This window comes from Hydra viridissima, unplaced genomic scaffold, assembly GCF_058129835.1.
Source record: "Hydra viridissima isolate aposymbiotic clone 2 unplaced genomic scaffold, HvirCarnegie_v1 scaffold_1, whole genome shotgun sequence".
In the NCBI taxonomy this organism is placed as follows: domain Eukaryota; kingdom Metazoa; phylum Cnidaria; class Hydrozoa; order Anthoathecata; family Hydridae; genus Hydra; species Hydra viridissima.
Window position 1 is genome coordinate 1,606,017 of NW_028324300.1, and position 26,232 is coordinate 1,632,248.

Here is a 26,232-nt window from a genome sequence, read left to right on the forward strand (position 1 = left end):
ATAACAGGGCGGCTGGAACAGAAACAAAAGGAGACATTTTTCCATCCTTCTAGTAATAACGTATTGTGACCTCTTTATTTCTGATCAAAAGGCAGTTTTTCTCGAAAAATATTATTCAACTCGAAAACAACGTATTTTTAGTAACCACTTGTGCTTTAATAATCAAGACTTTCCGACGATCCTAATTTAGGATTTAAAAGATGTTAGAGATATGGATCTTATCATCGATTTCGGTCAAAAAGCAAAGCTTAAAACCTCCTAGGAGTTCATGAGAATGTTTTTGTTGACAAAAATTCGACCAAAATTAATTGCAATATAGATAGCTCGTAAATCATTTAATCTTTGTTTTACTAGATGAGGTTAATCATTCGATTTTTGTAGTGAAAATTAGCAAGTGTTGCACTCATGAACGCGTTTTTATTTAAGCATACGTTTATTATTCTGCTGCATAGACACAATCATAGGCGCCGAGTTCACGGGGGCAACAGGAGCAGTGGCCCCCCAGAAATTTATACTAATGATATACAATCACGGATTATTATGGGGGTGAATAGATACTCTCGCCCTCATGGTAATCTGTGATAATATATTATTAGTATAAATTTCCAGGGGGGGGGGGGGCCACTGTCCCTGTTACCCCTGTGAACTCGCCGACTATGGACACAATTTACACTTTTTTTGCACAACAGGTTTTGCCAGATATTTTTTGATTTAAAATAATTGGATTTGGAGAAATTTAAGAAATATCTTTTAGATTGTGTAATTAGATTGAGCCGTTTATAAGGAAAAAGTCTTTGCTGTGAGATTCGATCCAGGCGAGTGTAACGATGAAGCTTTTAGTGTAAATTTGGACTTATCATGAACATAGTAAAAATACTGGATTTATCAACTTTACAACTCATAAGTTGTGGAAAGTGTTAAAAAGTGTGGATTTAATTTCTCTTTAAAACAAATGAACTAAAAATAGTCTTATTGATTTCCTTTTCTTTATTTTTGCTTAAATAAATTATTTGATATTTTTGTATTAAGTATATTAATTTTAAATTTAACAACCTCTAACCTAATTCTATAGGTTAAAATTGAGACTTCCTGATTTCAAAACGTAATAATGCAACCAGTTTTGTTAGTGACGAATACTTCAACTTGGTGGAGAAATTTCATCGCAGTGATATCTTCGTTCAGAAAATAATTTTAATTGTAGTTTTTATTTAGCTCATGTTAACAAAATTTTTACTTCTAGTTTAATAACGGAAACGTTTAACTTTTGTTCTCATTTTTGTTGACGCTCGCCAACCTATCACCTCATCATTGTAGATATACAGTGCGACAAAACTATTTATAACTATCTTAGCAATAAAACAAAAGCAAAACTGGTAGAAACAATTTTAGCATATAAAATTTTTTTTTTTATAACAACATTAATATAAACTTCGATTATACTAAATATAAATAAATAGCTTAAACTCAAAAAATAAATTATTTCTAGGGTTACCACCTTAAGTGTAATATGTCGAAGGACAGTCTTAGAATCATACCTAGACAAATGACATTCTATATTACGGCACACGATATGCAGTCTATAACAGCGCTTCTCTACAGCTACTTTACAAGGAGACTGGTTTTCTAAAGGATATTTATTATTTTTGAAGCTTGCGTTTTGCTGTGGAACTTAAGAAATTTAAGTTGTTAAATCTCTACAAATTACTCAATTAAAAAACTAAGTAATTTGTAGAGGTATAACAACTTAAATTTTGTCAACCAACTGGCCCACATTTTTATGGTACTAATTCCTGCTACCTTGTCACTCTCTATATTTATCGTTTTCTGCTCTATAAATCTTAGTTTTCCGGCGCGAGTAACCATAGTGAAAAAGGTTGATTTTTAACTTTTTAATACGATTTATTGTTTAATACAAATACAGTTATAAAATTGCCACAAAAAAAAAAAAATAAATGCTGTGAAAGAGATAAAAACCTCTGATAAAATTATATTAGAAATTAAATTAACAGCTAATTAAGTTATAATTACAATCTAATGATGGCTTCAACTTCGCTCGGAAAAATGTCTTGCACAACCCAGTTGGAAAATACAGCAAAAATGTTATATGTCATTAAACTTAGATCTAAATTTTTCCGAATATTCATCAGCAACTTGACGAAACGCTTGACGTACACAGTCATTTTCTGGTGCAAACAAATCCATTGAACAGGCTATTGTCTAAGAAAAATATTTTGTTGTTAAATTAACTTAAATATAGGTACTTAAGAAGAATGCGAAATAATTACTACCTTAAAAAATTATAAAATGAATCAGCTTTCAATAAGCAGGGTTTTGTTATTTTCAGCTCAACTCGTAGTGAAAAACCTCCGGGAAAAAGAGATTGCCTTACCGAAAAAATTTTTTTTAAATTAGTCACTGAAGTGTTTTTGTATCAAAATCTGTTGTAAGCATCTGAGTATCAAACTTTTTTTGTTACGATACGAAATATATTGGGTTGTGGATACCGTTTGTTTCGATATATAACAGTAACATCGTTTCCAAAAAATACTTACAATAACGTTTCGATATTCATAGAATAATTACGATATTTATCGTTGACTTACGATAAATATCGAAACTTTTACGATACATTTGTGATTCATATCGTAAATGCAACGAATAACGATACGTTTCGATACATAACGATATTAACCGATATTTTTTACTTTTACCGACCAAAAAATTAATTTTTTTGAAAACTTAGCTGACTGTTAAAATTTCTAACAAATGCACTATTTAGTTTAAAAAAGAAATAAAAATTTATTTGTAATTTTAACTTTATTGTAAAAAATAATTCTTCAAGTGCTTAATTATCTAAGGTCTAAGTATTTTAAAGAGGACTCTAAAAATTGTTTAATTCAAAAAACTTCCTAAAAAACGTTTTAAATACAAATTAGCAGCGACATTTCAACGATATTTTACGACGATATTTTAACTACATAACAAGTATTTATTATAAATTAAAAAAATGGTCTTACCTGAATTTTAGTTGAACTAACCACCATTGTTAAACTTATTTTAAAAATAAACATTTTTTCTTTTTTAGAAATGAATGGCTTTTTTTAATTGTTTTTCTTTTTATTTACAAAAAAAATAAACAAATAGTTAATATGTCCTCCCAACTGGTTTTGTCGTTTTTAACAACTTAATTAAAAAAAAAAGCATTAAAAAATAGGCAATTTTTAATCTAACATATCTAATACAAAGTGTCGTAAAATATTAAAAAGTCTCAACAGATATTTAAGATAATATCGATTTAGTTATCGTTAAAAATGTATAACGAAATATTTTTTTGAAAAATATCGTTATATTATAACTAAATCGATATTATCGTTAATAACGATATGATAAAACAATGATTTCGCTAATTTTGAAACCCAAACGAAGTTGAAACTCATCATCGAAACAAATATCGGTTAGTTTCGATATTTCGATACGCAGACCCTTAATCTGTTGTGAATAAACTTTATCGAAATATAAATTTCCAGACTTTTCATAATCGACTTCCGTTTTATGGCAAGTGCTTCGGTTAAACTTAATTAATCAGTATTAAATATTCCGATGACATCAAAAAAGTTCGGAAAACTTTAGGATAGGAGAAATTTCATAACCTAAACTCAATTGATTAGCGGACTAAATAAAAGCTCTAATGTGACAAATCACCGGTTAGTAAAGAAATTAATACAATTGCTTTGAACTTGAAATTAAGATAACCTTCACACTTTTCATTAATATAACCATTTCAGTTCAAACCTATATATCATATGATGTTTTTCTTATCATATTATAAATGTTATACACCAGATTAAGAGTGATCAAATGGAGAACGGAGAAACAAAGAACAAAACGGAGGGTGGGGAGGGGAGGGGGGACAGTAGCACTTGCCCCACCTGGATCTGGGTTTAAGTATAATAAAAAAAAGAAAAACAAAAAAAAAAAGAAAAAATTTTCGTTCAAACTTTAAAGGCCAAAATTTAAAGTTTAGACTTTTTTAAAATGTGTTATGTAACTTTTTGTAAAATTTCGACATAAAATAAAGATACATCAAAGTACATTTACGCACGTTACGTAAAATTGGACGTAGTCATAACCATAACAACCATAAGTTAAATTCTAAGTTAAGGTCTTAGGTTTGAAACAACTTAAGTTTAGAATTTGTAATTTTCTCACAAGTTCTAAACGAGTAATAAATATTAGGTTTGTATTTTCTTGTATTTTCAAAAAAGCGCGTAGTTTCATCACAAATACTCCAAGATAAATAATATCGTTATTTCGAGTGAGGGGCGAGGAGAAAAGTCGACTATGACATAAATACTTTAAAAAATATTTTTGGTCGTTTTAACTTTCTCCCGGAAAAATTGATTTGTTAGAGGGGGGAAAAAACAATTTATTAAACCTTTACTTTTTTTTTTGATTCTTCAAGTGTCAAGTTTAAATTACAATGCAACTCCAGCTCGCTTTATTTCCATTATGCAAAATTTCAGCTTAATTTTTTTAGCATCAATAGGCATAAAATAGCTATTTATGCTAAAATAGAGTAATCTGTGAGATCAGAATAAACATGTTTTCAGGTTTTCACTAAAAAAAACTCCGAAGTCTATGAGTCTTACATATCACATTATCAAACATGTTGATTATCTCAATAAGAGGTTGTTTTATTTTTTACTCCTAGCAAACAGATTTGTATTGTTTTTGAATTCACTGATTGAAGTAAATGCAGCTCAACCTTTCAAAATAATTTCCGAATGACGTAATTTGTTTGCTCCTAGCCCAAATTTTGGCTCGGTTCGGGTTATAACGAAATAAACGCCGATGCTAGGCTTTCAATAATTCGCAAAACTGATTAATATGTGCTTGTCCTCAAGGATTTCCCTTGGTAAATGGGGATTAGTTTAAAAGATATTTGGTTATACTTTACATGAGACTTGATTATATTAGATAAGTATATAATTTTATAATTAGACCCATTTTTTTAAATTCGTAACATTTTTTTAGTTTTTTTTACCTGTAAAGTTAAGCAAAAATCCTTTAGCTTTTGAAACTCTTCTCCGCTTTTTAAACCATTTTCTTCACGAATCGCTTTGATGTTTCCGTGCTTAAAGAAGTCCAAAGCATAACTATTCAATTTGAAATTTTCGAAGTCCACTTTCACTAATGGAATCTCGTGTACGTCTGTGTAAATCTATAAGTAAAGCGATGAAAAAAAAAAATTCACAAACTAAACTTTTACAGATTCATAGATGAACTGACAGAGTTTAGTCTTTGCAAATACTGACTATTTGCAAAGGAAAAAATCAGCCATATATACAAAATTTACTGTTACAAAATTTTTCAAATACAAAAACATAACACGATTTCATCAATCGCAATAGAATTCATCAATTCTATCGGGAATTTGCCACTGTTTTCTTAAACACTTGGTTTAAAGCTATCAAAACTTTAATGTTGTTCAACCGACCAAAATTTTTACTCCAGCAGGTATAAATCTCTGCTTCTTGAAGGTCATCCTCAGCTGAACTCCGGTGTATAAGTTTCCAGCTATGGATGAATGGTCTTTGCCTTAAGAGATGGATCTTCTTGCTTTAAACTCCAATAAACAGAAATACACATGGTCTCATAAACAGGTCGAAGTCCAAAAACCAACCTTGGTATGATTTTGCACTTGTTATAACACCCTGGGCACAAAAATGTAGCTCAGTAATCTCTTCATAAAAGATATCACATCAAATCACTGGCTAATGGCATCTATGAACTTTTAAATGACTTGAGCTGTCTCTCCAGAACTATGTGCATGCAAATTAAACATTACATCCTATTACGTTACTATTAAAACAATTACATCGGAAAGAAGAATTTTGCAATAAATGTTGTTAGCGTACAGTTCAATCATTTGTTAAGCTCTGGTCTTCCTATTGCTCTGTAAGCCTTCCTGATGTTGTTTCCATAACCCCTCATCTTAAGTTCTGAGTTGATATCAAGCATTCCATGCTAAAATAGTATCTCCATGAACATAAATTTACTGAGCATTCTTGAACCAAATATCTTTAAGCATTCTTGAACCGAATAATACACACAGGCGACTTATACTCAAAGATTTTAAAACAGAAAAAGCCTGACATTTGCAACTACACTAATATGATTTTTTTTTAATCACCCCATTCCAACTTTAAGTGACATATATGCAATAATAATAATAATAATAATAATAATAATAATAATAATAATAATAATAATAATAATAATAATAATAATAATAATAATAATAATAATAATAATAATAATAATAATAATAATATTAATAATAATAATAATAATAATAATAATAATAATAATAATAATAATAATAATAATAATAATAATAATAATAATAATAATAATAATATTAATAATAATAATAATAATAATAATAATAATAATAATAATAATAATAATAATAATAATAATAATAATAATAATAATAATAATAATAATAGTAATAATAACAATAACGATAACATGAATCTTAATTTGATTTTATATTTTGGTTTTAACTTCATTTCAGATAAACCAGTCGCTTAACATTATTTTTTTTATACATCAATACTGCATGATCTTGCTAATATACAGGTTAAAGCTGATAGCAAATATCAAATTATAAAACATATTTTACAAAACAGCTTTAAATTTTATGAAAAAATGAAAGGAAACTTGAGGATTAAACTTCGCTAAAAAAAAACATACAGTACCTGATGCCGTACTTTGGATATTCTGTCATATGGATCATACACACTTTCATCAGAATGACTTGATGTCCCAACAAAGTTTGAGCAGCATATATTTTTGAGAGATGATTTCCTTATCAATGATTCAATCGAGTTTTCTAGGAATTAATTTTGCTAAATGTTAAACTTTTGTTTAATCTTTAACTCACAAACAGTATTCCCAATGAAAAACACAAAAGTTATTTCAAAATCAGAGACCTTTTAAGTTAGTTTAGATATCGGAAATTCCATTATGCAGACACGTTTTCCTTGACTTTTTTAAGACCTATAGTTTTTAGTGATATTTGAATATGAATCAAAAGAACAATTCACAAAAAAAACAGCAGAATCAGAAAGTCAAAAAGTTAAAAAATAAATTTAACAAAATTGATTACCTTCATGTACTATTCATTTATTTCATTACTTCATGTACTATTCATTATTTATTATTCATTATATATATATTCATTCATTATTCATACTATTTTTAAAACCAATAATGAGATATGAAAATGATCATTTAAATGATGATGAAAATGATCATTTAAGATGATCATATGGAAATATGAAAATGTCATCATTTAAGTATCATCATTTAAATATAAACAATTTTAACATAATATTTGATTAAAATGGTCAAATTTTGCATCATTAAAAACATTAATTTGTTATTTAGTTTGAAACATTAAAATTTTGCAATTTAAGCAATTTTCAATGAAAATTTACTTCTACTTTTAATACTTTTTTTTCAAAAGCTAAAAACCAATGAAAATTTACTAAAATTTTCATTGGTAAAAAAAAGTTAAAGGATAAGATTGTGTAGTTGATTGTGTAAAAACAGGTACAGGTTGCTGAGTGCAACTACAAGAGGGAAACAAAAGCATTTTGACTCTCTAACATTTTATCTAAAAACTTTTGTTGTACTAAAAATTATCAAACATAAACAAACAAGATTTATTATGATGATAAATGTGAAGATTATAAAAAAGATGATAAATCATTAAGTGAATTGAGATAAACAATGGCATCAGAAAAACATGATATTGAAAATTTTTCAAAATACTGTGTTCTTGGGAGTTGGGGACACCAATTGCAAAGAATTATAAAAGAATCATAAAGATAAAAAGTGTTAATATAACAACAAAGATGCATAAAATGAAATTATATAATCAATCACCTTACGCTTAATAACAAGTCTATTTTAAACTTAAAAAAGACATAAAAACAACTAGTAAAACATGGCAAAAGGTTCTTAAACTCTAGTTCTTGTAATTTTATTTACATCTATAGCACAACATTAATACCTTCAGGAACTTCAGATCCATCAGTAGACTTGAACTTGATACCTGACAAGGGCAACATATCATCTTCACCTGATGTTTCATTTACATACTTTGATATTGAAAGCAAATACATGTTATAAACTGATTCTACTCGCTGATTGTATCTTAAAATTTCCTAAACAAAATAACATTTGCATAAAAAACTGCTTTGGAAAACATGTAAAAAACTTTGAATTTATAAAATATTACCAAATGAACAATTTAAACAGTCCAGAAAACACACTCTTTGCCTGGTTCACATTAAACTTTTAATGATTAGACTGACTTTAAGAAATTAATAAATTAACTTTGAAAATACTACAATATTTCCTCACATTTATAAAAATATCAGGAAGCTTTTTCAATATGAGAACACTTGTGCTACGTTTCTTTTTTTCAAGAAGAGGATGAACTTCAGTGTTTGTAAAGAAATATGATAAAATACCAATCAAATTCTCAAGAAACTCTCTTGGATAAATCTTGTTGCGACGTTCTTTCTTTTTCTTACACAGTTCATGAAAAAGGCCAGAATTCAGTACAGCAATAAATGCAAAGTTGTATGGCTCATGATAATACAAGTGAGATGCTAATCCTGCTAAACCTTGTGGTGCCCCATTAGCCTTCAAAAAACCCTGTAAGAATAAAAGATTTGAAATGAAAGAAAAAAAAAAATAATAAGAATGAAAGATCATTTGCATTTTCTTGCAAAGCTGCAGGAAACTTAACTTAGGCTAAAAGCCATTAGTTTTTTGCTTACACTAAAAATGTAACTTGTAAACAAAATAAAATATGCAGCAACATACTTCTCTGATAAGAAACTGCATACTGAACAAGAAGAAGTATTTAAACTGACAATCAAGTTCAGGATGTTCTTTCAACAATAATGGGTGGTTTAGTAGTGACAAAACTCTAAATAAGTAAAAATGAAGGATATTTAGAGAAGAATATGTTTATAAGAAAAACACTAACATTTAACAGTTAGCATTTAACATTTATTTAGCCTTTTCCTAAAACTTTTATCGATCAGCGCAACTTTTGTAATAATAATATATCAATATATAAAATATATAAAAACTTATAAAATAAATAAAAATTTATAAATATATAAAAATTTACATTGGACAAAGTTATGATGTATTCTAAAACTTTTATCTATCAGTATAATACAGCGCAATTTTTAAACAGTATAAAGATAAATTTACATTTGACAATACAAAAAGATAAATTTAAACAATGTTATGACATATTGCTTGTGAGCTTAAATACTTTTTTATTATTATCAAATATATTATCAAAAACTTCTTTTTCTGCTTGTCCATTACCTTATATCTTATATAATCTATATATATATATATATATATATATATATATATATATATATATATATATATATATATATATATATATATATATATATATATATATATATATATATATATATATATATATATATATATATATATATATATATATATATATATATAATATTATAATATACATTATAATATACCTTATCAGTGTATTTTCAGAAGCTTTTTCAGCTTGTCCATTTACCAAAATAAACAACTGTAAACAAAGAGACACATTTATTGGAAAATTTCCCAGAAGCTCTGGTAGATCTCCAGCAACCAAGTGAGATATCTTTGTATCTGAAACTCCATTAAACACAGCATTACCTATCATATCAAAACCTCTACGACCAGCTCGACCTGACATTTGTCGAAATATCAAAGGATCCAAATAAACACTATCACCTGCAATAACAACTGTTTTGCATGGTACATGAATACCAAGTGCAAGAGTGGTTGTAGCCACAACAATATTGAGAAATTTCTTTCTGAACAATATTTCAACAGTTGATCTGTATTTATTATTCAGTCCAGCATGGTGATAGGCAATTCCATAGCGTATTCCTTTCATAAATAACTCTGATGCTTGACGTGCTACTCTGTCATGTAAGTAAGTCAAATCTTCTTTTGTTAAAACTCCTTTACCTAACGTTATCAATAAAAATCTAACAAATATACCATCTCTGAAATAACTATAAAATAAATCTATCAAATCATAATAAAAAGTTAGAGGGTGGAAAAAAAGAGATGAAAACAGTTTTGACCAACTTTTGATTTATTTTCTTACAATAAATACTCATGCCTAATTTTTTTAGTGTGTTTAATTGAACTTTTTATATGCAAGGCTGTTATCCTTTTTAACTGCAGCTTGTGTATTGATTTCCTTTGGGTATAATAAGGATTTTGTTCAAAGGCAGACTAAAACAAAAAAATTGCTCCACTAAGAACAGTTAAACACTAACTGTTATTAAAGAACCACTAGTAAATCTCCTTCAGCTTTGAAATTTTAATGCTTTGATATTTGTCTATTTTTAACATAATTTTAACATAACAAAAGGTAATTGTTGTTAATTAGGCACTAAGTTATTTTTTTGTGGCAAAACGGAGAAACAGTTGGTCAGGAAGGTGAATTAATTATTTACCAAAAAATATAAATGTAAATCGAATTTTTCTTTAAAAGAAGAACCAGCTATGACAAAGTCAGTTTCAAAGTAGTTGTTGATCAAATGACTGATTTTAGGAAAAAGAAAAACTCACTGAGAAGTAAGCAGTTGTTATAAGTAGATGTGAGCGAAGACTATAAGATTTTTTTAAACCTGAATTCAGGATAATAATCAAAGATCTTTTAATGTCTCAAGTTGTGGGGATGGTAAGAAATAACACGGAAGAAGATATATTTTCTACAGTAGCAGAGAAATGGAAAAACAGGATACACAAGAAGCAAGGAAGAGTATTAGTTAAGAAAGAGTATGAAAAATGTCACAGCAGAAAATACACATTTGGATAGAAAATACAGGCTATTTATATGCACAAATACAATGATATGCACAACTCTCATTTGCATAGATACAGGTATATGTTATAAATGAGATTAGGAATATTATTCAGCAGTGTATTAAATCAGAGTCTTCAGAAGGTGTTAGAATCTAAGTTAACAATTACTGTTCATTGCAATGATGAATTAATCATCGCAATCAACAGCACCGATTGGACAATACAGATTGGACCATATCCTAGCCAAAGTGGCTGACTTCAGCATCAACAAGATTTTGGTTGCACTGAAACTGGCAGTGGAGCAGAAAGTTTCAAATGTCTCAAATATTTTTGCGATAAACAAGAAAAAAAAAAACAATTTCAATTTTTAAGGATTTGCAGCAGGTATTATGAAAGTAATGAGAAGTAATGAGCAATTATTATGAAAGTATGTAAGAAATAAAGATGGGAGAAAAGCTAATCCCTGATAAGTCAATAATTACTAAGACACTGAGGCAAAAAAAATCAATGCAGAATTGACCATTGACATTGAACTGATTACCAAACAAACAGATTAAAAATAAACAATGCAAATTATATTGTTATCAGAAAGAATTAAAAACTAAACTTATTTTAATAAGTCTGAACAGCCTACTGTTAAATTAAAATATTACAGCTTTTATTCTTTATTAGCTAGAAAACCAATGAATAACCCGAAAATGTAAGCTTACAAAATAAATTACTTTAGTGGCAATATAAAGATAGTATTTGTCTAATAACTTGACTTATCTGCATATCTAAGCCCAGAAGAAAAAACTTCTACAAACTCTTTCAATACTTAAAACTTAAATATTGAAAGGGAGTCTTTAAGGAAGTCATCAAAGAAAAGGATTTAATTGAAGAGGATCTTTTACAAAAAAATGTCATCTATATAAATATAGCCAAAACATGGTGAGTCACCTAATACCAAAAAACTAATTATCAAAAAAACTAAAAACCAAAAGATTAATTACCAGCAAAGGAAGCTCCTTCAACAAAAGTATGATCAAACCAAAAGTTTGAGATTTCACGTTTTTTTTCAGTGTCTTTTTCACTAGCTTTGAGCATACATTTCTTTTGGACAGATTTTTCATATGAGGTGGGCTTTTTGTCTCTTTTCTTCTTTGAGAAATATTCTCTCTCCTTTTCTTCACAATAACTGACCACAGTCTCAACTAAAAGACTACATAAATTACGATCTAAACAAAACACGATAACTGGAAACATACAATTTCTCTCCAGTGTTTTGATCAAGCTTATAAAAGTTTCCACTTGATAAGATTTTTGGGTTAGATGCAACACACTTTTGCCAATCATTTCAGTTGATGAACAAGCACTTACATCAGTTTGTGAGACTTTTTTCAATCTTTCCTGCACAGCTTCAAAATGGTTTCTGTTTGCACACCAACTAGAAAACTCCTTTTTTAACTTATCTTCATATTCTCTCACATCATCTCGTTTTAGAAAAGTGAAGTTGTTGAAAAAATGAGAGGGAGAAAGTTTGACCAACTCAGGTTTATCAATGGCTGTGTTCTTCATGGCTTCATAAAGTTCCAAACACTCCCTCGGTGACAAGGTGAGATGTTCAGGTAATCCATGTTTACTGACAGCTGATAACTTTAGAGCACAAACAGGATGCAGCTTTTGAAGAGAATTTACTTCAGGGTCAAAAGCATAATTCTGTAAATCAGAATATCGATCTTTCACTATGACCATTTCAACTTCATAGGATGCATCATCTCTATTACTGCCCAGCATTGTTCGATGTTCTTTTTGAAAACTTTGAACCTCTTGAAGCCAGCTATGAAGAACACGGGGATTTGCCACTGTGGCTGAAAGTGCAAGAAAAGGGCAAGAAATGAGACATAATAAGTGTTCCCAGGTTTCTGAACCTTTTTCTCCGCCAATGCAGTGGACCTCATCGAAAATGACATACTTTATTTTTTGAGACCATGCATAACTTTGGGCAGACAAAAGGAGAATTTCTAGACATTCTGGTACTGTAATGAGTATTTGACAGTTTTCTACATCAGATCTTTGATCTCTTGTAAATACTCCACAAATTGTTTTTCCAGCAGGCAAATCATTCTTTTTATATTTGTTGAACACAAAAGCTTGCACTTGATTTACTAATGCTTTTGTTGGAGATACATAAACAACAACATTGTCATTGCTACCCCTCAATACCTTCTCAATGCAGTAATATGATGCATAAGTTTTACCAGAGCTTGTTGGAGCAACTATTAAAGCTGATTTGTTATTATCAACAGCATCAAAAAGTTGCCTCTGCCATGTATCTGGAATAAAATCAGAGATTCTCGGATCACGATCACTGCGCTGGGTTCTTGCCAAAAGGTGACCAATATTCTTAAGTTGAAACTCAATGTGACAAACTGAGTTAGTTAGAGTGTTTTTGCCATGAGGTTCCAAATTTAACAACTTTAAAAGATTGAAAAACTGAGCTACACACAAAGCTTTGGAAATTTGTTCTTTATCATGAACTGACAGTATAGCATTATATTCGTTGTAAAGTTTTGACACAATCAGAAAAAGTTTGATAGTTTCATTATTCATTAGCGATGCTGATCTTTTTTTATCTTGTAACATTTTTCTAAGTAATGACAACTTCTTAACTTCAACTTTGACTTTGAACTGATCAGTATAAAAACTATTTTCATTTTCTTCAATAAGTTGTAGAGCCTTGGAAGGAACCATATCTCTAACTTGTAATTTTATTTCCTGCCAATGTTTTTCATCCTTGCTTTGTTTTTCTTCTAATTTGTTCTTTAGATTTTGTTCAATTATAAGCTGCTTTTTTCCAATGGTCTTCATTTTTTGTGAAACTTTATGTTGCTGCTTTGCTTTGTTTTGTTTATGTTTTGTTTTGTTTTTCTCCTCAAGAACAATAATGGTTGGTTCAGTTACTCCTAAACTTTCACCATAAACATGGAGATATTTTGACAAGTAGCTTTTCTTTTTTTGTTCCCATTTCATGATTTTCATTTTATCCTCATTTTCTCCTGTTGCTGACACTTTTGCTGATTGTTTCTTTCTATTTTCTAACATTATTTCATATTCATCAAGAATAAGCCTTTTACAATGCCAATGGTACTTGTCTTCAAATGTTTTAAAATTTTGCACTAAATCTTTTATATTTTGATCCGTTTCCTTTAATTTTTCCATCTTATCATAAATATTGCCTGCATAACATTCAACCAACCTGCTATGGACTGGAATTATTAAGATTTTCAAAGAAAAATTATCTAAGTTTGGTTTTGTATTTTCAAGATACAAAGACAAAGACATCAGATTTTTCTCACAAGGAAGTGATGACTGAAGCTTAACACTGCACTCAATTGCAAATTTATCAATAATTTTCTTGAACATTAAGACAACATCGCTTTCAAATACAACATTTTGTTCTTTTTTTTCATGGAATTTTTCAAAATATTCCAAACAAACTGTAGCAAACAGATTGCCATCCCAAATATCACACACATTTTCATTCTTTTTTAGCAAAAGAGATTCTCTTTGCTGCTGAATCACTCCTGTTAGCGTGCACAGAAATTTTTCAATCAGCAATTTAAGATTACTATTTTCCTGAACCTTAGGCAATACCCTCTTCTGGATAGGTAACTTCCTTTTTACCAACACATAAAGAATGAAAAGCTTTGCAAAATCAACATATTGTTCATTTGATAAATGTTGCTTAATAAACAAGTATGCAGCAAGACATTCTGACTGAATATCTTCAAACTCTGAAAATAAATCCAACTGTAAAGTTGAATCTAGATTTACACTTGATTTCTTTTTATAAAAATCAAGATAGGTTTTTTTCACCATATCTTTTCTTCTTTTAACAAAACATTGAACATCTTTTGCTAAGATATGATAAGCATTTAATGTTGATGCTCCAACTGTCATGTCATTGATAAAAGTAACATTTACACAAAGTGCTAAAACTTTTTCTAATTGCAAAGTTAAATGCATTTTGTATTGTGAAGGTAAATCTTCTTGAAAACAGTCAAACATGAGAAAGAAGGTGGGAATGAACTTCTCTTTGAAAGCCTCAAAAGTAGGATTCCAAACATTTTCAAATTGATCCAAAACAGCAATACAAAGCACTTCTTTAAGGTGGTACATTAAAACTTCTCTGGATAGTTGATTTTCTGGGGTCCAAGAAAAAATGGAATCCTTAAAAAACACAACTTCAAATTTACCACGGTGCCTTAAAAGTATTTGCAGTTGCCTTTCAACAAGGTAAACAAGATGGAGCATCTGCCCACCATGACTTTTACTCAAATTTCTATCACAAAGTGCAGATAAAATTAAACTATCTCCATCTACAAGAAATGTTCCTGAACTAAATTCACTTGCAATATTGACCATTTTAAGGTATTTAACTACAAATCCTGGAGGATGAAACCCCGATTCTTTATCTTCACAGGATGATATATCATCAGCAGACAAATTTTCATCAGAATTTCTGCTTTCCACAGCATCATACTAAAAATATTGTTAAATTGTTAAAACAATTTGTCTTTTAAAACTTGGTGCAGACAATTAAATTGCACTTTTTAACAAAACCTTTCTCTTTTCTAGATTATTAAGTCTTTTTCAACTGTTTTTATGCTAAAAAGATGTAAACAACTTTCATCAGTACAAATAATTTTAAATATAATGCATGACCACTTAAAGGTCATTGACTCAAACAATATTAAAATTAGAGCCATATGAAAGAAAAGCCTATTTAGAAGTTATTACAATTCATTTTTCAATTTTGTATCATAGTGTAACTGGGCTTCAAACTCCTGACTCTTCAACTTAATAAAAGTTTGATAAATACGCTTTTCATTCAAATATAATAGAAAAACATTTGATACATACATCAGAATCTCCATTTGAAGTGTTGCAATCTTCATCATTAGAACTCTGTAAAAAAAAGTACAACTCACATTGTTAAAGTGCAATAAAAGCTGACAGTTAATAGAGAACATATCATCACAGTACTAAAACTGATGTTAATTCAAAAAAATAAGTAAAATAAGCTAATTCCTCTTATAAATTATAAAGAAATTATTTAAAATTATAAGAATTTGTTAAAATTTATTAGGATACTCTGAGGGAATAAACTTTTGAGAGAATGGTAACATTTATTTATGAAGTCTACACCAAAAGATCCACCCAATATTGGGTCACTCACTGTTCTCTAACCCTATATTATTATGGCAAGATATAATCTGCTTTGACTAAAAATGAGAAAGTTGATCAGCTTTCTATGATAAATTGAGGAAGTTGTGCCAGGCTTCCTACTATGATAAGTGGAATCAGTGAAGCATAGACAACTACTGATTTTCAGCTCCTCCTTGATGATTTACAAGACTTTTTTTGTAGCATTACAATTGAAAAATTCTTTACATATATTATTTGCAACCTTCAGGTTGCAAATAATATATGTAAAGAATTTTTCAAATTTTTGAGGCAAAAAAAGAATTTTTGAGGCAAAAAAAATGACACAAAGAAATTTAATGACCAATGTGTGATAGAGTTAACTAAAAAATTCCAGAACTCATGGACCATATTAGGAGCCAGATGGCAAACATTTTCTGGAAACAGCTTTTTTTGAAGTGTATAAAGAAGGCACTTTTAAAGTCATTACTCACATAATCACTGAATAAGGACAGTGCAGCAAGCTCTTGATTATGATTCCAAAAATGGAGCTGTGCTTTCTTTTCTGCTATATTCAAACAAACTTTATGCAAACAACAGTGGATTCTTGCACAATCTTTAAATGTAATTAAGTATCATGAAAATCACAAAAATTAACTGCACTTTGTCCCGCTGTTCTACGTTGCGATCAGTCTATATGCTTATATGTTTATGGAGCATCTTCACATTTTTAACAACTTTTTTTATTTATTTTTAGTTGATAGAAACAAGGGATTTAAACAGAAATGTGGAATCTAAATGTGCTCAAAAAAACTTGTGCTTAGAATTTTAAATACAAATTCTTAATTTTAAGAAAAGAAAATCTTACATTTCTAAGATGAAGAAATAAACATTTAGGTGAATAGGCTGTAAGTTAATAAAAAGTTTAATTTTAGTAGTAGTTTTGTAATGCTTAAACTTTGTAGAATGAAGAAAATGTCTTTTAACTTAAACTTCATCTTCAGTTAATACTTATGCACAACAGTGATTGCTCCAGCCTGTAAATATTGCCTTAAAACAAAGGCCTTACACATCTCCTTCAACTTTTTTTCTGTTCTCACAAACTTAACAACCTACTGACACATTAAAGTTCCATTTCCAACTAAAAGAGCTGATCACCTTTTCAATATCCAAATTGGTTACAAAGCCAGCTTACAGTCACATTTAATTTTATTTTGATTAAAAATATCAAAATATTCAGTTCAGTTCTTTCTAGACAATAAAAAATTTTGGTTAAAGTAGATATCTTTAACAAAACATTCAACACATTTAATTAAAAATAGGTTTCCATATGTTTGATCTGCTAATTAATTAGTAAATGTGAAAAGATGTACTTAATGTCTTCTATATTCATTAACATTAGTTTAGAATCACATTAGTCAATTAAAAGTTGTTTATCTTCATTAACTTTTGTCCAATATTCCCAGTCTGTGTGTGCAATATTAATCAATTTTCCTATTCTTAGAATAACCTACAATGAAATTGTAAGTTAAGCTACATGGCCATTATTGTACTTTTTTTAGACTTTAATTTACTGCTTTGTGTAAATAAAGAGAAGCTCCTACTTTAAAGAGTGATATGTTTGACAATTACTGCAGTAATGCTACAAGGTAAGTATTTTAGATTCAGTGAAGGTAATACTATAGTAATAGGAAAGATGTTTGCAGTAATACCACAGGGGAAAATTTTTTTGGATATTTAAGTAACAAACTTTTTTGTATGCAAAATCAGAACCAAAATCAACAGGAATATCTTATATAGAATGACATGGAAAGTCAGTAATTTACAAAAACAGGATTTTAGTAAGACATGGGTAAAACATTATTTTTAAAATACTTTCGCAGATTTAGGTTCTGATTTTAAATACATAAAAAGTTTATGTTAAAAGTTGTTGTTAAAAGGGTTTTTTATGATAAAGGACACACAGAAAGCTAGCATCTATCAGCCTAAATAAATAACTTACTATAAAAATTTTGGAAATACTAATGTCAGGCCTAACTAAAAAAAGTCAATATTAATTGTACTGTTTTTGTGTATAACCATTAACCATTAACATTAACCAAAATACTAACCAATATAAATACATAATACATAACAATACATAGCCAAAATACATAACCAATTATATAGGTTTTATTGGTATTATTAATTAATAGGTTTTATTGGTATTATTAATTAATTATTATATTAATTATTATATTAATTTAATTATAAAAATATTATATTAAATTATATTATAAAAAAAAAATATTATATTAAATTAATTATTATATTAATATATAGGTTTTATTGGTATTATTAATTAATTATTTGCTACAAATTTGCTTCCTATGCAATTGATTTTTCCTTCTTTATTACTAGAATTTTAATCAGGAAAACAATTAATTATCAAATAAAATGTTAAAAAAAAGCATGAATAATTGTATGTACATCAATTGTGTTTTTACTATTTTCAATCATAAAATGAAAGTTAACAATTTAGTTAACATATTGAAAATGGGGACTTAATAGGGTGGGAATGACAACATAACTTTATAAACAGGGTGTAGATGGGAACAGAAACTTTCTTTTTGGTCTTTCTTTACTTTTGTTATTTTAACTGATTGTCTGAGCATGTTCATAGTGAATAAACTTCAACTTGGCTAAAACACAAAGTTTTTCAGTTGTGCGGAAATTTGCTTATATCCAAAAAGCCATCACTGCAACAGCATTTTTACTGCAATAGCATTTTAACTGCATTATTCTGCAATGCAGAATATTGCAGTAAAAATTACTTTGTTGATTTTCAGTTTGTACAAAGTTTCAGCTTGAATTACTTTGTTGATTTTCAGTTTGTACTGTTAAACAATTTCTCTTTCTTCACAATATTCTTCATGATGAGATGAAAGATATTGGAACTTTAAATTCTGATTTCTATGTAAGCTCTGGATGTCTTACTGAGAATGTCTTTTGTCAAAACTTTGAACTTTTGACACTTCTTCTTACCCTTAATAATCTTTGATAATACAAAGAAAGTTTTTTTTGCCGAGAGGAAAACCACATTGACTCAAACAATTGAAACCTTGAAACATTTGTTAAAGTTATCAATCAATTGAAAAAAATACTTAAAGTGGCACTTATCAATAAATAATAAGTTTGGTATCAGTTTAATCCTACTGGCTTTTCAAGAATTAACATTATAAAAACATTTGGCTTGGTGAAAAGGTACACAGTTGCTGGATCATTTAAAAACTCTACAGAAAATAAAGTAAACCAGGTATTAACTGTTGTGCACTTCAGCTCAAACAGTTTAAAATATAATAAATTTTATTTTACAAATTTCAGAGATATCATCTGCAAAATAATTTACAGAAATAAAAGTTCTCTAACTTTCTCATTTACATTTGTTCCATAAGCAATAATTTTCATGGAAACCTGGCTGACTATTTTTATCAGATAAAAATTGTGTATTTTAATTGCTATTAATTTTTTTAAAATACAGAGAAAGCTTTCTTTTTCAGTTATATAAATCATAAATATTTTTTTAAATGTATTATGGTTTATATAAACTAAAAAAGAGAACTTTCTCAGAATCATAGGAATGAGGAATACTTGTGATAAAAGTTGAATACAACAAATATGCATGAACTCAAACTTCTATGAAACTTTCTAAATGTAGTTTACAATTTATTTATAGAATTTGGGAACCACTGACTATATTGCAGTCACTTATTTAAGCACTAATACTAGGGTTGCCAGATTTCTTTTCTAAAAAAACTAGACACTTTCTCATACATCAGACTCCCCCCCCCCCCCCATATTCTTTGTGAAAATCCATTTTAATTCATTTGAAGAGCTAAAGACGGAATAATATATATATATTAATACTACAATAGATTTTATGGGGATATAAAAGGAATAATGAGCCGAGGGTCCCCCTAGTTTTTTCTAAATTTTAATAATAAAATATGAAAAGATATATAGAAACTTTTGTGACCCCCGTCACTTCTGCTCGAATTTGATAAAAGTTATCAAAGTTAAAAGTACTTTTACCATTCCTTTTATATAACAATACAATACTAATTTTCAATTTTAGTTTGAAAATTGCAACCTTTTAAAAACAAGCCTTGAAGTAAATTATTACAGAAAAGTACATTTACTACTACTTTCACACTACAATACTAATTTTTAATTTCTTTTTTAGTTTTTAATAGTGCTATTATACATCCTAGCTGCTTCTAATAAATTTTATTTTTTACTTTCATAGTTATATTTAATGTTAGTCTCGACTGTTTTTAGTAGTTTCCTTTTTTTTTTAAATTCCAAAAAACTAAAAATTTAACAGTTTTTAATAAACTTTTGTTTGTGCTTATTTTATTATTTACACAAACTTTCAATACTCCACTAAAAATTCTAAAATTTGAACGTTCAAAAATTAAATTCCTTTGCGTTTAATGTAATTAAACGTAACTAAGCATTTTCACTAATTGTAAACCGAATTTTTTATTTTTAAAAAATAATAAATTCTGGCTATTTTTTTAAAAATAATGCGTAAACAATCAAATGAAGAAAAATAGATATTCCATAGTTTTGAAAAAACCGGACATTTACAAGTCCGGTATTTATTTTTGTTTTTTACAGGACTGACTATTTAAATAATAGACTGTCCGGTTCAAAACCAGACACCTGGCAACTCTAACTAATACCCTCACCTTATTCCTCACTCCATCCTTTCAAACATGCTGCTGGACCTAGTGAACCTTTCACTCTCATACCTATAACTTATAAAAAACTTTAATAAAGACAGTTTTCTACTGGCTTTTTAAACTATATTCTGTAAATTATTTAAGAGTTATAAGGATACATACATCAGAATTGTCTGATCTACTTGATAAACCATCTTCATCCATTTCTACAGCAGCATTTTTAAGAACTAAAAGCAAATATATTGTAACTAAATATTTTTAAAATAATTTAACAGACGGCAGTATACTTCAACACTTATGACAACAGCATTTAAAACTTTTGACAGCATATTTTGATAGTTAAATGGCAAAACCTCATAAAATTAGTCTTGGTTTTATGTTAACTAATACAATACTGATTTAGATGTATCAGAGGATGTAATTGTATCTCATATTGATTGTAATCTCTCGCAATTCTAATAACAGTTTCTCTAAATTATCATAACATTTAATTTGTCAGCTTAGAAATAAAATAAAGATTTAATTTAAGTTGGTTTTTACTTAACATAGGCACACTTTTAAAAACTAACAGACTATTCTTTTTGATAATTGACAGGCAATAACTTTTCAACCCACAAAAAAACACAAAAATGATTTAAATATGCAGTAAAATAGCTTCAAATTAAGATGCTATATCTACCTTTTAAACTTTTTGTCAGTCACAGATCTCATCAAATGTGAACATTTTGTTAGATGCAGATCACTCACTTTTAATGAACACAAGCATCAACTCTTAACATAAAATTAATGTCAACTTGAAATTGCTTTTTTTTGCTCTTATTTCTGTATAAATTTTTAATATAAAATTCTAAATTTGCTGTAATGTGAGATGAAAGAAAATGTTTCAGCATCAATGTTTCAACCATCAATTTCCTTTTTTAACTTATTTACAGTTAAATCCAGGTAAATACAACCACTGCATACTACTGCAAGAACACTGGATAACTTGAACTTCTGTTATCTTGAACTTTTTTTTGGTACCTCGAAAGCTCAATTCCGGAGAAAACTTCACTTAAATCAAACATTAATAAAGTTTAACTATTTCCTTGCTGCCTTAAAGGTTTAACTGACTGGGATTTAACTGTATTACTTAAAATTCAGAGCTTGAATATATGAAACGCTTTTTGTTAAATTGGTTCCAGTCAAATTTTTCATCAAAATGAGTGTGATATGGTTTTATATTGTTTGAAGATGGAAACGATGATTTGTGTTAAATGGGAGTTTCTAACAGTAATAATGACATAATAGACACATCACAATTTCTGTTAAAGTAGTAAAAGTCAATACTTGGTCTTTGTTAAAAAGTTATGAGTCAGCTAGAAAAGCCAGATGAACCAAGGTGTTAGGGTGTGTGGTATGAACCTTGGTCGAACCAGGTGCTATTGTGTGGTATGAACCTAGATCTTAGCAGGTGGATGTGTGTTGCACATATGAGGTGTTAAACAATAAAATTAAGTCCCCTCACTTAAACCCTGTAACAAAATGAGCTGCTGAAGCTGAACTTTCAGTTCACAAAAGAAAGAGCACAAAGTTCTGTTTAGCTTTGAAGCATGAGACACTTGATGCTGCTAAAGATAAAAACAAATTTTTATCTTTAGCATTTGACTTCATGAAAACAATATCCCTTCCAAAAATGCCAGTACAAGAACTTTATTACTTATGGTAGTTGACATTAAATGTTTTTGGCATCCATAATATCAAACAAAATACTACTAGTTCTTATATCATAAAGGTTGATAAAAAAGGATCCTATAAAGCTTGTTCTCTATTGTCAAAATATCTAAATGCTGTTGGAAATGGAAACTATACAGAAATAAGGCAGTTCTATGACAATTGTTGCAGCTGAAACAAGAAGCAGTCTTTGTTCAGATTTTGCCTTACTGATTAACGGAAATTCAACAACTTAACTCAGTATATCCCTGAGCAAGAGCATAGTACTCCTTGGGATTGAGACTTTGGTTTCATATCAAATTCTCTGAGAATGCATATGTAATGTGAATGAAGTCTTGGACTGCATTAAATCAAACACAAGATTTGCCAAGATTACAATGAAATCTCTTCCTCAAACATTTTAGACTACAAAACATGACTGAAAGTCTACTGCAAAAAGTCTTATATTTCCAAAGAGACCAAAGGTAAAAAAGTTAGAAAAAAAGACAAGATCTATTTCCAAATAATTACATCATTATGTATATAGAAAACAAAACAAAGATGTGTTGAAGGATATTCTACCATAAATAGTCTGTTTCCCCCTTCACCTTTTTCATATCTAAGACACAAGCTCTTCAACTGCCCACAGCTCCTGGCTATCCTGCAGAGAAAGTACCATTAATAATTGAAAAAAATGGACATTGAAAAGATGATGAACTACATCCCAGTTCAACATTGAGAGTGCTACATCACTATCAGGAATTGGCCAACAACTGAAAAAGAAATTGCTGATAGTGATATTGATCTAGAATTGAGTGATGATGATTAGCTATCGCAACAACTATTATGTTATGTTTGCTGTCTTTTGCCTTGAAATATTTTGAAATATTTACTAAATATGTTTAATGTGTTGCACTCATGAAAAAAAACCACTATGAACCTTAACAATATCTTTTAATATTTTCAGTCATGTGGTTTATTTTATTCATTTTTGTGAAAAGGGGAACATTTCAGATATGTTTGCATTTAAAGTACATTAAAAAGTACTGTTCAAAACATTATGAAACTTTGACCATGTTACAAAATAGTTACTTTTACTTTCAAATTAATTTTCTGAAATTTTTTAAAAAGAAGTTTTTTAATAAGAAGTTTTTTTTAATTCTTGAAAAATTTGTATTGTGTAACTGAAGACCTATCAACAAAAACTGATTCATATATTTGTAGTTAGATCGATCACAAAATACATCAGTATATAAATAACTTAAAAAAGTTTCCTTTGTTAAAGACAAGTTTTTTACCCATCAATAATTGAATTTTCCGTGAAACCTTTGCTGGGTGCAAACTTTCTGAGAATCAGCGTCTACGTCTCAGAATCGTTTTCTAGTAATGAGCCGGGATTACAAAAATCGTAAAACCGATAAGATTTTTTAAAACCGCCAAAATTAGCGTAAACCCGATGGATCCCAAACTTTTTTTTCGAATGTTGAATATACTGGTGTCACGAAATAAATATTCCTCATTATAAAATTTCCTCCCGACCGAAATATACTTTCAAGGGAAAAGTTTCTTTCGAAATAATATTTCCTCCATGACATTAGTTACCCTTAAATATTTACTTAAATGTACAAATTGATTTAATTGCGCAATAAAATGTTAAAGAATGATCTAATTAAATACTAAATCTGAATAAATATAATATCTCTTTAAATGCTAAATTAACCTACATAAAAAACAAAGTTTCAAACGCATCAATAAAAAAAAAAAAAAAAAAAAAAAGTGAATGTCAGATAAGTTTGAACTCGGTTTCTTTAAACAAATTGACAACAATTTCTTTAAACAATAACGAAAACTATGTTTGATAATTAACATAATAACTTCGTGCAAGTTTAGAACGTTTTTCCATAGTCAAAAAATACATAGTCTGGCCAGTTGAAGAGCGCCTTTGTTTATCTTATTGTTAGAGTTTTTTTAGAACCCAGTTTACTAACTGGTGCACAGTGATTGTAAACAAAGATGTGGAATACTGATTATCACATTTTGTGGAATCACATATCTGAATTATTTTATGAAGATCTAAACTATGGCCTTCACACTTGCCGAAATCTCTCATTAGAAAACACTAGGTTACCAATTATAGGAACTAATAGTCTTAATAATAATCCAGAACCAAAGACCTTTACCAAAGAGAAATAACCACGCCGAAATTGTAACAAAAAATGAACTCATCAAAAGAAGGAAATCAAAAACGGCTATATTCATAGCCACAAACCTTATAAAGGCATTATTTGAATAAAATAATTGTGTGTGTGTGTGTGTGTGTGTGTGTGTGTGTGTGTGTGTGTGTGTGTGTGTGTGTGTGTGTGTGTGTGTGTGTGTGTGTGTGTGTGTGTGTGTGTATATATATATATATATATATAAGGTTCCCAAGTCTTGAATACTATTTTTTGTTAAGAAATCAATAGTGAGATGAAATAATTTTTTGACTTAATTTTTTGTTGCCACCATGTCTTACACTGTGCATAATGTGACAATTAGAGTAATTTGCTTGTGGAAACTAAAGGTAAGTGGTAATTGGGGCACCAAAAGGTACATTGTTAACCTTTAAGATTTTCTAGGAGACTGAAAAGTGATCTCTTAAGTTGATATTGTGTTACAAAGAAAGGAGAGGCTAAAATAAAACTCTTAACATTATTTATTTCAAAATTATTTCAATAAATTTATTTTAATAAAATAATAAAAATAAATAACTATTAAACTACTTTTAATTATATAGCATTTGATACTTAAAATAAGAACTTACTTAACTTTATTTGGTTTTCACTTTATTAATCATTGCATCTCTCTATCATGCTGCAATATAGTTCCTATGCAAGAATATGTTTTTAATGACATTTATGGCTATGAAAATAGCCTTTTCTAATGTCTATTTTTTATTTAAACTATTCATTGGAGTTCAGTGGAATTCAAAGTTCCTTTCTTGATTTCTTTTCTTAACGAATTTGTTCTTTTGTTCTTAGATTTTGTTTTATGCAAATTTACAAGGTCCTTTTAATAGGAAAATGAGTAAACACAAGTATAAAGAGTTAAAAGATGATCTAGAAGATTGAGAGACAATTCTTCAGATACTTTGGTAGAAGAAACATTGCAAATTTTTGTGAGTGAGATAAAAATCCAACATCTTGAAGCAACTCTGCAGTCAACATTTTTACTTAAAATTTTTGTTGATTTTCTAAATGCTATTCCTGCTATTTTAAATAGTGACAAAGCATCAGCTGATATAAACCGAAGACCACCTCGATTTTTTAAAATACTAAATTTTTTATTAGTATCATGATTATACTTGTCAAAATAATTTGAATAATTTTCTACAATTTTTCAAGCCAACAAAATTGAGAGTGTTTCTTGTCAATTCTGGTTTGTCAACTTTTTGAATAACGTATCCTTCAATAAAAAGTACTAAATACATAGCCACCCAAATATTCAATTAAATTTCTTTCTTTATCTGTAAACTTAATTTCATCATCAATAACTAAAACTGAGGTGGTATTTTTAGACTTAGTCAAGTGAGCCAAAATGTGATTTGCAAGGTCATATCCTACAAGAGTTGAGGTTTTATCTGTGAGATTTTTCATAAAACCTTTCTGACCAGCATCTTTGTAAAATTGTGGATAAAAACATTCTGCATCAC

At 28.6% G+C, this 26,232-nt stretch overlaps 1 protein-coding gene across 3 annotated transcripts; it reads right to left on the reverse strand.

Moving 5' to 3' along the window:
• Positions 1-1,878: 1,878 nt before the first annotated feature.
• Positions 1,879-24,026, reverse strand: LOC149892845 (putative ATP-dependent RNA helicase DDX60). Of its 3 annotated transcripts, none has more exons than XM_090082623.1 (12): positions 23,843-23,908; positions 21,535-21,626; positions 21,018-21,082; positions 15,850-15,894; positions 11,937-15,468; positions 9,612-10,095; positions 8,905-9,010; positions 8,437-8,733; positions 8,084-8,237; positions 6,765-6,898; positions 5,045-5,221; positions 1,879-2,217 (listed from the first exon to the last, which is right to left on the reverse strand). In XM_090082623.1, exons 3-12 carry the CDS (start codon positions 21,057-21,059, stop codon positions 2,101-2,103), a joined length of 5,088 nt encoding a protein of 1,695 aa, XP_089938749.1. In that variant the 5' UTR covers positions 21,060-21,082; positions 21,535-21,626; positions 23,843-23,908; the 3' UTR covers positions 1,879-2,100. The 3 variants fall into 3 exon arrangements, with proteins under 3 accessions (XP_089938749.1, XP_089938756.1, XP_089938742.1); XM_090082630.1 differs by lacking the exon at positions 21,535-21,626 and adding an exon at positions 20,862-20,924 and having other exon boundaries at positions 23,843-23,898; XM_090082616.1 differs by lacking the exon at positions 21,535-21,626 and having other exon boundaries at positions 23,843-24,026.
• Between the last annotated feature and the right edge of the window lie 2,206 nt (positions 24,027-26,232).